The sequence below is a fragment of the Dendrobates tinctorius genome, unplaced genomic scaffold (assembly GCF_039654945.1).
Source record: "Dendrobates tinctorius isolate UK_male_01 unplaced genomic scaffold, ASM3965494v1 ptg000246l, whole genome shotgun sequence".
Taxonomy (NCBI): Eukaryota; Metazoa; Chordata; class Amphibia; order Anura; family Dendrobatidae; genus Dendrobates; species Dendrobates tinctorius.
Genome location: NW_027361913.1, coordinates 232,176 through 246,040, shown reverse-complemented (window position 1 = coordinate 246,040; position 13,865 = coordinate 232,176). Strand labels below are relative to the sequence as shown.

The 13,865-nt window shown below is 44.8% G+C and overlaps 1 protein-coding gene and 1 long non-coding RNA gene across 6 annotated transcripts in view; one reads left to right on the top strand and one right to left on the bottom strand.

Moving 5' to 3' along the window:
- The window catches only part of LOC141063197 (uncharacterized), a 30,736-nt gene extending 25,305 nt beyond the window's left edge, over positions 1 to 5,431 (top strand). For both annotated transcript variants that reach the window (XR_012224837.1, XR_012224838.1), the window contains exon 3: positions 5,076 to 5,431. This is a non-coding gene — a long non-coding RNA (uncharacterized lncRNA). The remainder of the gene's footprint in view (positions 1 to 5,075) is intronic.
- SIRT2 (sirtuin 2) overlaps positions 1 to 13,865 on the bottom strand; it is an 89,505-nt gene that overhangs the window by 6,900 nt on the left and 68,740 nt on the right. For all 4 annotated transcript variants that reach the window (XM_073557255.1, XM_073557256.1, XM_073557254.1 and 1 more), the window contains exons 13-15: positions 9,355 to 9,406; positions 9,185 to 9,252; positions 8,833 to 8,899 (exon numbers count right to left, since the gene is read on the bottom strand). In XM_073557255.1, the coding sequence (XP_073413356.1) occupies positions 8,833 to 8,899; positions 9,185 to 9,252; positions 9,355 to 9,406 (187 nt within the window). The remainder of the gene's footprint in view (positions 1 to 8,832; positions 8,900 to 9,184; positions 9,253 to 9,354; positions 9,407 to 13,865) is intronic.

Genomic DNA, 13,865 nt, shown 5'->3' with positions numbered 1-13,865 from the left:
CTCCATGTTTCACAGTAGGGACAGTGTTCTTTCCGTCTATGAACATAGAGCTGATGGGCCTTGCCAAAAAGTTCCATATTTGTCTCATCCGTCCATAGGACATTCTCCCAGAAGCTTTGTGGCTTGTCAACATGTAGTTTGGCAAATTCCAGTCAGGATTTTTTATGATTTTTTTTTTTTTTTTAAACAATGGCGTCCATCTTGGTCATCTCCTGTGAAGTCCACTTTGGCTCATACAACGACGGATGGTGCAATCTGACACTGATATTTCTTGAGCTTGAAGTTCACCTTTAATCTGTTTAGACGATTTCTGGGCTCTTCTGTTACCATTCGTATTATCCGTCTCTTTGATTTTTCATCAATTTTCCTCCTGCGGCCATGTCCAGGGAAGTTGGCTACAGTTCCATGGAGCTGAAATTTCTGAATAATATGTGCAACTGCAGTCACAGGAACATCAAGCTGCTTGGAGATGGTCTTATAAATTTTACCTTTAACATGTTTGTCTACAATTTTCTTTCTAATCTCCTGAGACAACTCTTTCCTTCGCTTCCTCTGGTCCACGTTGAGTGTGATACATACCATGTCACCAACCGGCACAGTGAGTATCTGTAGCCCTCTATGCAGGCCCACTCACTGATTCCAAGATTGTAGGCACATATGATGCTAATTAATGGACACACCTTGTCCTTGTGTTTCCTCCCGCTACTAATGTACCTACACCCGACATTGCCATTTCCGTCTGTGGTTCCACTATTACTCCCCAGCAACATGCCCGCTGTCTTGGGGTCATACTTGATTCCGAGCTTTCCTTTGCCCCCCACATTCGATCACTGGCTCGCTCTTGTCATCTGCACCTCAAAAACATTTCTAGAATTCGACCTTTTCTTACTTTTGACTCTGCAAAAACTCTTACTGTTTCTCTTATTCATTCTCGTCTCGACTATTGTAACTCTCTTCTAATCGGTCTCCCTCTTACAAAACTCTCCCCTCTCCAATCTGTCTTGAATGCTGCAGCCAGGATCATATTCCTCACCAATCGTTACACCGATGCCTCTACCTTGTGCCAGTCATTACACTGGCTACCCATCCACTCCAGAATTCAGTATAAACTTATTACCCTCACCCACAAAGCCCTCCATGGCTCAGCACCACCCTACATCTCCTCCCTTGTTTCAGTATACCACCCTACCCGCGCCCTCCGTTCTGCTGATGACCTGAGGTTAGTATCCTCAATAGTCAGAACCTCCCACTCCCGTCTCCAAGACTTTACACGTGCCGCGCCAATTCTTTGGAATGCACTTCCCAGGTCAATACGATTAGTCCCCAGTCCCCACAATTTTAAGCGTGTCCTGAAAACGCATTTATTCAGACTGGCCTATCGCCTCAACACATTAACCTAACCTATCCCTGTGTGGCAGAGCCAAAAATTTTACCATAACCAGGTTCCCAGCATCATGTTCCCACATGCTTTATGCATCCATTAGCCCTCTGTGTCTGTACTGTTACACACTTAACATTATGGCTGGTCCATACAATCAGGGCAACTGTTACCACCCACCTTTCGTGTCTACCTCTTTCCTCATAGACTGTAAGCTTGCGAGCAGGGCCCTCACTCCTCTTGGTATTTGTTATAATCTACTGTATGTGATTATTGTTATGCTGTAATGTCTATTGTCTGTACAAATCCCCTCTGAAATGTAAAGTGCTGCGGAATATGTCGGCGCTATAAAAATAAAATTTATTATTATTATTACACCTTGATTTAACATGACCCTTTTGTCACATTATTTTCAGGGGTACTATCATTTCTGTCCAGTCCTATTTCATGAGTTTTATTTTTTTTTTATTTATTTCTTTTTAATTCTGTGGAAGAATGGTTGAAAAACAATGTCTGACTTTCATTTGTTCATTATAGATTTTTTAGTTATTATTACTTTTGTCAGATTCAAGTTATTTCTGTGACCATTGTGCGCTTTTCTGTAATTCAACAAAGGGTACCAACAATTTTGACCACATCTGTACATGCATATATAAATTGTTTGGGGGGTGAAATCCTGCTGACAGATTTCTTTTAAAGGTGTATACTCGGCTACTGTGTCATCATGCCACCCTCAGCACAGAAATACAAATTCTTTGTGCCAGAGCTAGATGTCATCACTTTATAGGATGTGACCTTTAGGCTTTCTGTAAGTATACATTTCTTTCTAGAAATCAGTGGTTGCCCGAAACTAAACATGATCTACTTACATATATGTAGATTATATCAGAACATCATCAAGAGAGCAGCAACTGGCGTGAGCTCCGATTGCTGCTGTTTAACCATGTAGACGTTATTGTAAATCATTGCTGGCAGCACTTAGATGATGTGCTTGCTGATGCATGCATGCACCAGATCTCATCACACCTCTCCATGATCTTAATTAAGGGGCACTGATGGGTTGTCACTGCAGGCAAAGGTCTGCTGAAACCCTAAGTTGTTTGCATCTTGAAACTCAGTTCAGTTTTTATTACTTGCACTGGGTATGACAGAGCAATTAAGCTAATTATGCAAATTGTCTCTTCAGAGAGGAAGAGGACTAGAACTCTAGTGCCACCTATTGGAAGTAGCAATCCTAAAAGTCAATGTCGACCTGTTAATGAGCCTTGTTACAAGACTTAGGATAAAAGCCAAGCCATAATCTCAATTTGCAGACACTGTGTTTCGGGGTACTGCCCCTCGTCAGTGCAAAGTGTGAGATCCGGTTTGGTTGTGTGAGAGGCGTCTGACCGATATCCAAGTAGTATCATTTCTCCTTGCGGAGAATGACATGCTAAGCATGTCGAGATGAGGAGACTAAAAGCCGCAATGCTCTTCTGGGAAATATGTTAATTATGCAAAGTCCTCTTCCTCTCTGAAGAGACAATTTGCATAATTAGCATATTTCCCATAGGAGAATTGCGGCTTTAAGTCTCCTCATCTCGACATGCTTAGCGCCATTCTCCGCAAGGAGAAATGATACTTCTTGGAGAGGTCTGGCCTAAAGCACTTAGCATTTTCATTCACATGCAAATGAGGTATTAATTGCTCTTAATTAGTTATTATTGACGGCCTTCAGCTTGATCTCGAGCCATGGTGGCTTGATGGATGAACGCTTTGTAGGAAGAACAATAATGTGCAAACCTGGATAGGTCCAGCAGGGTCTTCGCCGCTGTTATCTTGATTGTATCAAGCCATCGGGTTTGCTGGTATTCCTCTACGCCTTGTTCCACCTATTCTTCCGACTATGATATCTTTCTCCAGTGATTGCTCTATTCATACGTGTTATGTATAGGGGTTTGATCCAGTTACCTTTTGTTCCGTGGTCCGAATCCATCCATGTTCAGCTACAGCTTTGTCAATTCCTGTCCAAATGATGAATTTCTATTTACCTTCACATTTGCTTTTCTTATGGTGTGCGGTTATCACCTGTGTTCTATTGCTCATTGTCTCTGACCAATCACATTCCGGGTGTTGCTATATATACTCTCCTTTTCCAGCTATTGATTGCTGCTTATATTAATTCCTGGTGGATTCTTATGAGGAGTATCAGCCCAGATGCTAAGGATTACTTGTTTGACAGAGACCAGTCTGAACGTGTACCTAGCAGTCCTTTTTGGATTCATTCATTTTGCTGTAGTTTATGTTAGTTGCACCTGTTTTGTGTGTGAGTCCTTTATTCCATAGGGAATTACTACTGTAGCAATACTAGGAGCTGCTAAGGACATTCAGAGTTAACCACTGGCAAGTGGGGGCACCATTGCGTTATCTTAGGGTGCCAGCCTCCTATGTGGACAGGTAGGGACACACCAGATCAGAGTTGGACTTCAACCAGTCTGAACAGGGATCTATCAGGTTTAGATTAGCTTGCTGATCTTTGCTTCGTGTGACATGTCTTCGCTTGATTTGTTCAAAAATTGATTTGTTTGTTCTTCTTGCCATCCATGGTATTGATAGCATCCTTCTCCAGTGCCATATTTCAAAGGCATTGATTCTTTTTTTTTCTTGTTTCTTTATCGTCCATGTTTCGCACACATATGCTACTATAGAAAAGGCCAGACTATGTGCGAGGCTGTCCAGTGACTTCATTGTTGATTTTCCTATAGGTATTCTCCTACTGACTTTCGGTGTTGTTGCCGCTGCATCTTGAGTGATCATTGATCTGAGTAGGTTGAAGTCCTTTACAACTTCCATTTCATCATCGTCCGTCCATCTCAAATGTGTCCAGGTCGTACCTGGCAGTAGTCAATATCTTTGTCTTCTTTGTACTGAGGAGGAGTCTCATGCTCAAGCTTTCCATCTTGATACTCCGTAATAAGTTCTTCATTCCATCTATGCTTTGCTAACCATGTTATGTCGTCTGGGTATTTAAGATTGTTGATAATTCCTCCAGCATTTTTGGTTCCTTCTTCTTGTTCGTCAAGTCCAGCTTTCCTGAAAATAGCTTCTGCATATAACTTGAAGAGAAATGGTGGCAGGATGCAGCCTTGTCTGAAGTCTCACCCTACTTTAAACCATGCCGTGTCCCGTTCATACTGCTGCTTCTTGGTCATTGTAAAGGTTTCTAATGCGACTGATCAGATGGTTTGGCACATCCAGATCCTTTACAGTATTTCAAATTTTCTTCTGATTAACACAGTTAAAGGCTTTGCTGTAGTCGATGAAGCAAAAATAGATCTTGTATTCTTTGGCCTCTTCCATTATACATCTAATAGCAGTTAGAAGTAAACATGGATATTGACCGCGCTGCTGTAGAAATCACAATCCCAGTATATGGATAAAAAAAATTTGTATTTTATTCACTATTCTCTCAACGCGTTTCAAAGTTCACATAACTTCTTCCTCAGGAGATGCATAAGTGTACAATACCCTTACATACCGTTTATATAGATGCAGACATTCAAATCTGGCGCCAAGAGATAATCACACGTCAGAACAGTGTCAAAGTTCATAGAGTTGGCGCATAATACAACAGATGACATGTATGTTAGAAAGATACAGAATGAAAAAAAAAAAAATCAACATTTTAATATTTGAACATCCTTATTTTCTTTTATAGGTATTTCAAGATCAAAGAAAATGTAAAAAAAAATGAAAAAAGAGAAACTAGAAAACAGAAAAAAAGTTTTGAAATATACACCGCAGATCCGAACTCACTCAAAAACATGTGAGCCAGGAATCCACTCCATCAAGCGGACGAGCCACATGTCAAATTCAAGGAAACCCGTTGAAAGAACAAGTTTTATGGCCATTACCAACATTAAGAATTATTATTTAAAAGATGAAAATAAATTGATTTAATATATATATATATATATATATATATATATATATATACACACACACACGTGGTAAATTATAATTCTTCTATTGATTTATTTTATTCACCATTAAAACCTCATATTTTTTATTGATCTGCTATTGTGAATTGGTCAAATGGTTTGACCTGTGGATCTGCGCCACCTGTTGGCTCTGATGAGTCCTATGGGCTGTTATAATATGGAAGTCTAGGTGAGTGCAAACTGATATTTATTTCGAAACTATCATCGGTTAATACCCTATTTGCGCTTTTCTCTCCTAGAGTGGTTCTGTGTTTATTATACATCTAATGTTAGCAATCATATCTCACGTTCCTCTGGCATCTCTATTAATCTTCCTCAAGCCTCATTTTTTTGCCAAGTCCAAAGTTTTCAACAACGGTTCCATCTTTGCCATGGCCCACTTTGGCATTCAAGTCTTTTTTCTTGTACTTGATTACTTGATCTGTTGCTGGTGAGTAGACTTGTATAACTGACATGAATTAGCACTCCTTGTAGTCGTATTGAGATGACTATCACAGACTGTATTGCATTTTAGGACAGTGCCAACTAATCTTCGATCGAGAATAAAAGTGACACTATTTCTTCTTCGGTTATTATTACAATAATAGTAGACCCATTGTTCGTTTGAATGGAAATGTCCGGATTGAGTCCATCTTGATTTGCTAATTCCGAGTAAGTTGAGTTCTGTTCTGTCCACTTCGGCTTTGACTATGTTGAGTTTGCCTTGGTTCATGGTCACACATTCCCAGTTCCAAACTTTATATTTCTAAACATACTACCCAAACCCATTTCCTAGAATATACAGTTGTGGCCAAAAGTATTGACACCCCTGCAATTCTGTCAGATAATTCTCAGTTTCTTCCTGAAAATGACTGCAAACACAAATTCTTTGGTATTATTATCTTCATTTAATTTGTCTTAAATGAAAAAAAAACACAAAAAGAATTGTCCTAAAGCCAAATTGGATATAATTCCGCACCAAACAAAAAAAAGAGGGTGGACAAAAGTATTGGCACTGTTCGAAAAATCATGTGATGCTTCTCTAATTTGTGTAATTAACAGCACCTGTAACTTACCTGTGGCACCTAACAGGTGTTGGCAATAACTAAATCACACTTGCAGCCAGTTGACATGGATTAAAGTTGACTCAACCTCTGTCCTGTGTCCTTGTGTGTACCACATTGAGCATGGAGAAAAGAAAGAAGACCAAAGAACTGTCTGAGGACTTGAGAAACCAAATTGTGAGGAAGCATGAGCAATCTCAAGGCTACAAATCAATCTCCAAAGACCTGAATGTTCCTGTGTCTACCGTGCACAGTGTCATCAAGAAGTTTAAAGCCCATGGCACTGTGGCTAACCTCCCTAGATGTGGACGGAAAAGAAAAATTGACAAGAGATTTCAACGCAAGATTGTGCGGATGTTGGATAAAGAACCTCGACTAACATCCAAACAAGTTCAAGCTGCCCTGCAGTCCGAGGGTACAACGGTGTCAACCCGTACTATCCGTCGGCGCCTGAATGAAAAGGGACTGTATGGTAGGAGACCCAGGAAGACCCCACTTCTTACCCCGAGACATAAAAAAGCCAGGCTGGAGTTTGCCAAAACTTACCTGAAAAAGCCTAAAATGTTTTGGAAGAATGTTCTCTGGTCAGATGAGACAAAAGTAGAGCTTTTTGGGCAAAGGCATCAACATAGAGTTTACAGGAGAAAAAAAGAGGCATTCAAAGAAAAGAACACTGTCCCTACAGTCAAACATGGCGGAGGTTCCCTGATGTTTTGGGGTTGCTTTGCTGCCTCTGGCACTGGACTGCTTGACCGTGTGCATGGCATTATAAAGTCTGAAGACTACCAACAAATTTTGCAGCATAATGTAGGGCCCAGTGTGAGAAAGCTGGGTCTCCCTCAGAGGTCATGGGTCTTCCAGCAGGACAATGACCCAAAACACACTTCAAAAAGCACTAGAAAATGGTTTGAGAGAAAGCACTGGAGACTTCTAAGGTGGCCAGCAATGAGTCCAGACCTGAATCCCATAGAACACCTGTGGAGAGATGTAAAAATTGCAGTTTGGAGAAGGCACCCTTCAAATATCAGGGACCTGGAGCAGTTTGCCAAAGAAGAATGGTCTAAAATTCCAGCAGAGCATTGTAAGAAACTCATCGATGGTTACCGGAAGCGGTTGGTCGCAGTTATTTTGGCTAAAGGTTGTGCAACCAAGTATTAGGCTGAGGGTGCCAATACTTTTGTCTGGCCCATTTTTGGAGTTTTGTGTGAAATGATCAATGTTTTGCTTTTTGTTTCATTCTCTTTTGTGTTTTTTCATTTAAGACAAATTAAATGAAGATAATAATACCAAAGAATTTGTGTTTGCAATCATTTTCAGGAAGAAACTGAGTATTATCTGACAGCATTGCAGGGACCGTGTCAATACTTTTGGCCACAACTGTAGGATGGGTAACACTAAGCATGATAGAAAAACATTCTGATCCCATAGTTATTAAACCATAGACAATGTTGTCTATGGTTTAATAACTATGCGATCAGTATTTTTTTTATGATATTTCTGCAGCTTTTGATCTTCCCTTTCGACCAAGCAATATCAGCACCAAGACATCCTTGAGACTTTCATCCTGGCCGATCATGAGCATTGGTCATACACAGGTCGACCATCAGCTCTTCCTCAGTAGCTTGTTTAGTGCCTTCCGGCCTGGGGGGGGGATCTTCCAGCACTATATCGAATTCCATTATTTGTACTCTCCATCAAGTTTTCATGGCATAATACGGAAGTAGATTGCTAGGTCATTTTTCTGTGCAGTAATGTGGCACCTATGAAGGAGCCACACTGAATCAAAGTTGGATGACATCAATACAAACAACCTCATCAAACAACGCCATGGCACTGGGCAGTATGCTTAGTTTGGTTCCTCAGTTGAAACCTGTCCACTTGGGGTGTCCCTGATGGCAAAATACTTTGCTGAAAGCATGGCTTTCAACATCACTTATCCACACAAATATACACAATACATACATAAAAAACACAATGCATACAACAAATAGATAGTACAGATATCAGATACGCAATAGACAACAAATACAAAAAACACAACAAATACACAGTAACACTGTATAGTTATGTGTTACTGGAGCAACAGAAATAAGATATAAAGATGTTGATAGTTACATTTCTATAATCTATAAGTACCCTACCCACTGAGTGGCCACTCGTCAGCTATAACTCATCAATAGTACACCAAGGGGAACATTCGTCAAGACAAAATAGTAAAGGCTGCAGCAGAGAACACATTGTGTTGATTTTCATCCAGGGCCTGAATTGATTAAGCCGGATCCAGCTGAAATCAGTATTTTAAAAACGGACTAAAAAGTTGTGTCTGCATAACTTTTTTTGCCAATGGATTGCTGCTGTATCTGTTCTAATGGATGATTACTGGACATGTGAACATAGCCTTAGATATTATACTTTACCCAGCCCCACATACCTTCCATCCTAAGAAATCAGCCAGAGCAAGACACCCATCATCACAATTCCCAAGCCAGGCCACATCCCTTAAGGCAAGCAAAGGTAATTAGAGTTGCAAAGATGCAATGAAAGCCATTAATAAAAATAATAAGAAGAGGACAGCTCTTTAAGTTTGTATAGGACAACCTGGAAAAATGAATATAAGCATTCGCCTCTGAGTGCGATTTTTTGGGATGATGACCCCACAGCCCCCAATAGAAATAATACTGTATGCACGTTCTACCTGACTTGACTCATCAGATCTCCTCTCTAGCTTAGTGACGCGCATGTGTAGCAAATACTGCAGGATGATATAAGAAATGTTGCAGTACCTGTAAGCTTTGTCTGAATCAAAGTCCATGCCACCTCCCAGACCGAGGAGTCCAAAAAACGAATCTCCCTGAGGGGTAAGAAAAAAAAAAAAAAGTCAAGACACTAAAAATAAATTCTACTAAATGTATGAAATTGGATAGTGGAGAATTTCATGTTGCCGTTTGCCTACCTCTCCAGTCTTTTCTTTATTGATTAGCAGGCGCGGGGTTTTACTAGGAACCCTAGAAATAGAAAACAGTTGTTACTTCTGATAAAGGGATTTATTTTTTCATATAATCACAGTGCTTATTTATACGAGGTCTAAGGGGTAAGGTTTCTTATTCGCCATGCAATGCTCCTCTGGGAAAATAATATGCAAATTGCCTCTTCAGAGAAAAAGAGGACTTGAACTCTATAGCGCTACCAGTTGGTAGTAGCGATCTTACAAGGCACAATCAACCGTTTAACGAGTCTTGTAATATGACTTAGGATAAAAGCCAAATCAGAATCTCAATTTGCAGACACGGTGTTTCGAGCTATTGGCTCTCGTCAGTATGAGAACTGATCTGGCTACCTTATATAGTTCACAACTGTTGTCCTTCAAGCCATCATCCAGAGGTCAAGAGGAAGGTGTGATGAGATTAACTTACATTATTTAAGTATTTAATCAATTTGCATAGTTTTTCCTCCTTTGTTTTGCAAGTCAACAAGCCACAGGGTCCCACACAATGGTCAATGAACATATTATCAAACATCTATTGTTCAATTACCCTATGTCTTGATCACTCAAAGATAGCAGACAATCAACTTGCAACAAAGAGAAACTCCAGAGTCACATTCCGGCTAGTATAAACAATAGTCTTTGTTTCATGACCAACCAAAGAAAAAAATTCATAAATTCAAAAGTCAACATAAAGATTTCAGTCTATGCCTACTGGCTTACTGAAAATAGATGTCTGGATAATTAAGATTAAATGATGTGTTGTCACATTGCTCGCCCATCTTAATTACCCAGACGTGACAGGCTTCCAATCATCCTTCTCCACTTATTGGGGACAGTCCATCAGCATGACTTTACATACAGACATGAATGTAAGAGGTCTCACCACTATAAACCCTGTATCATCCAATTTCCCCAGAGCATATTCCATGTTTTCATTGCGATTAAACTCTACATGTAATTGACTGGAATCGACTTGTATCCATTGCGTCCACACATGGTGTCCTTCGCATCCCGTGGTTCCTGGATTACATCTGATCAAGTGTTGGTGGCTTGATATTCAATCCATTTAAGCTGGCACAGCTCCTGTTGCAGTTTCTTGTTGCGGTTATACATTGACTCTGGACCTCTTTACCAAGGGAGAGTTGGTCATGGTAGCATCAGAAACCTGCTGTTCATGCCTCACCTATGGTCTGCTGAGTCTGTCTATATGCCTTTCTGGTTGTGGAGCCCTGGACGGTGTCTAAGAACACTAGTTCCCTGCAGCTGTGGGAGGAACGGCCCCCGTCGAGTGCCCGGGCCGGAACCATGGGAGCCGTCATCTGGGTTCCGGGGGGAACTGTCCCCGGGGGACAGGATTCAGGGACGGACCACTGACAGACAGATGGGCTGGGGGAGGGACCAATATAAAGAAGGTGGGGAATTCCCGGGGCGATGAGTCAGCAGACTGACACAGAGAGCAGGAGACAGTGGAAGCTGCTGCAAGGGAGAGCGACTCACCAGTGCCAGGGAGGACGCTCACCGAGGACTCCAGAGGGACGGTACCGAGGCAACTATCTGGGACTTGCTGCCCCGCTCCAGCCCACGGCCACTGCGGCCCCAGTCCAACCCGCAGCCGCTGCAGCTTCCCCTCAGCCTGCGGTTGCGGCCTGCTCGCGGTCAGCCGCGGCCGTCCCGCCTGAGCCCGCCAGCCGCCCTGTCCTCACGAGTGGCCGCGGCAAGTACAGCACCGCCGGCGGCCATCACTGTCCCGCTCCGATCCGCGGCAGGGGCCGGGCTTCTGGTGACCGCGGACTCCCCGTCGCAGCCGTTAGCTGCGCAGGTGGCCTGTCACCCGCCACCACCCATCGCTGCCGCTTGCCCCAAGCCGGGGGCTGCGGCCCAATCGTCCAAGGACCCCGCCGGAGCCTGTGGGGCTCCAGTGTCATCAGTGCGCCGGAGCGCGCAAAGACTTCACCATCGTCTCAGCAACTGGGCCCAGCAACTACTACGCCGAAAGACCACCAACCCGAACGGCGAGGGACAACTGAATGGCTAAGTCGACTTTATGATTATGGACCCGTAGTCGGCCATACCGCGGCCTTATAGTGACCGGCTATTGCCGGAAGTAGTCGTGTTCTATCGTTTGTGTTTATTTGTATTGAGCCCCTGCGAGGGCAACCCGTGTTCCCCCCTTTTTGCCGGTCAGGCCGAGCCTGAGGAAAGTCACCTCTAGGCCCATAAACGTTATTATAAAAACACCAAACCGTCTCGCGACTTGTCACTGCATCCTGCGTACCTGCTAGTACCACATATGGCGTAGTCGGCAGGATGCAGTCTCCGAGCGCGGACAACGAGGGCCCCTGACCCAGCATTTCTTTGGGGGCCATGCTAAGCAATCTACCCAGGTTCTCCGGCAGCAATACTATGCTGTGGAACTGGACGGAGCGAATGCGTGGGTTATTCAGGATGCATCCGCTTACCCCTGACCTAGAGGCAGAAGTGGCCCTGATGGCGTTGGACGGGGATGCCCAGGATACTGTAATGTTGAGGCCCCGGGGGCAGCGCAGCACCTTCGTCCGGGTGTTACAGATCTTAGAGGCCTATGGGGACCCGACCGATGTGGGGGAACTGAGAACCCAGATGTTTAGACACATGCAGAAAGAGGGGGAAACAGTGACCCAGTATATGAATGTTTTGCAGGAACTGTTTTTAGCCATTGAAAGGAGGGACGGAGTCGGCGTGGGGACCGTGGACGTAACATTACGTGACCTGTTAGTGACTGGGTTACGAGACACCCTGACAAGACAGGCTTTGCGAGAGCGGGTGCGAGTGACCTTTTCAGAGATAGGGAAGGATGCACGGGTTCGGGAGCAGGAGCAGGAGGTGACGGTTCCCGTGGGGATGGCTCGGAGTATCGAAGCATCCGTAAACGCCCTGAGTGAACCCCACTGGATACGAGAGCTGAAGCAAGAGATGCAGAGTATTAAGTGTTAACTGGCCGAAGCCAAAAGAGCGGCCACAAGGAGTCGGCCAGGGCCGGGTGAAGGAGGCATGAACCATCGTAGCCCCCACCCAAGTCGGTCCCCACGACCATTTGCCTGTTGCAATAGTGGAAAATTGGGACGCTTCACCCGAGAGTGCCCACGTTCCAGGGGGAACCTGCCCCGCTGGCCAAGAGGAGCAGAGGACCCTGAGCCGGGGGGACGCCGCCCGGAGCTGGAGCTCATCACACAGGGTGGAGGAAGTCACGAAGACCTGGTCGCGTGGTGCCCAGTGGTATGGGCAGAGATCGAAGGCCGTGCGATGCCTAGTAGATACGGGATCGCAAGTTACGACCATGCCAGAGACTTATTTTCGGCAACATTTTCCCGAAGCAGTGAGACCTTAGTGGGGGACAGTGATAAAGTTGGTAGCCGCCAACCAGCTACCAGTTCCTGTCGTCGGAGTAGCCAGGATGCAGATTTCAAGAAGCGGCAAATCACTCGGCCTGCGGGGAGTGATCCTGACACAGGGAGACACAAACAGCAAACATCTGGTTATTCTGGGTATGAACGTACTACGAGAGTTCGGCCACCTCCTCCTCAATGAACCCACGCAAGAGACTCTGAGCCACTGGGGTTCTTGCACAGCCCAGGGGCAGGTCTTCCAGCGGTTGGTACGGGAGGTGCGAGTGCTCCAGGAGTGTCAGGAGGGTGAGGCGCTGGGCAAGGTAATCGCGCCGGCGAGCCCCCCGCTCGTGCTTCCTCCGGGGCAGACGGTGGTAGCTCTGCGGATCCGCGCTCCGATACCACTGGAGGGCATGGAGGTGCAGGTGGAACCATGTTACGTGGAGCGCCTGCACCCTGGCATCCTGGTGGCCCGCTCCCTGGCCACAGTGAGGGAGGGGACTGTTTTGGTACGTTGTGTCAACTGGAAGATCAGGATATCGCTCTGAAGCCCCGGGCCGAAATGGCCAAACTAGTACGACCACTGGAGGAGATGCTGCCGCACCCCGCGGTCCAGTTGAAGGCGCAGCCCGAAAATCCTTGGGCAGTAACGGTACGAACCCAACAGACTGCCGTATCCTCGACCGAGGAGAAAGGTCGAGCCATCCTGGAGAGAATGCGGGCCGAATGCGGCAGGAGCGGCCCCCATCCGGGAGCGATATCTGCAAATACCACCGCAGCTATACCAGGAAGTGAAAACTCTGTTAGCCCAAATGCTTCGGAAGGGGGTCATACAAGAGAGCCAAAGCCCTTGGGCAGCCCCTATTGTCCTGGTTCGGAAGAAAGATGGCACTTTGCATTTTTGCGTGGATTATCGGAAGTTGAACGCCTGCACCATCAAGGATTCGGATCCACTGCCCCGCATAGAAGAGTCTCTGTCCGCCCTGGGATACGCAACGTAGTTTTCAACCCTTGACCTGGCCAGTGGGTACTGGCAGGTGCCGATGTCGGAGGAAGACAGGGCCAAGACGGCATTCATCCTTCCCATGGGACTGTTCGAATTCAATCGGATGC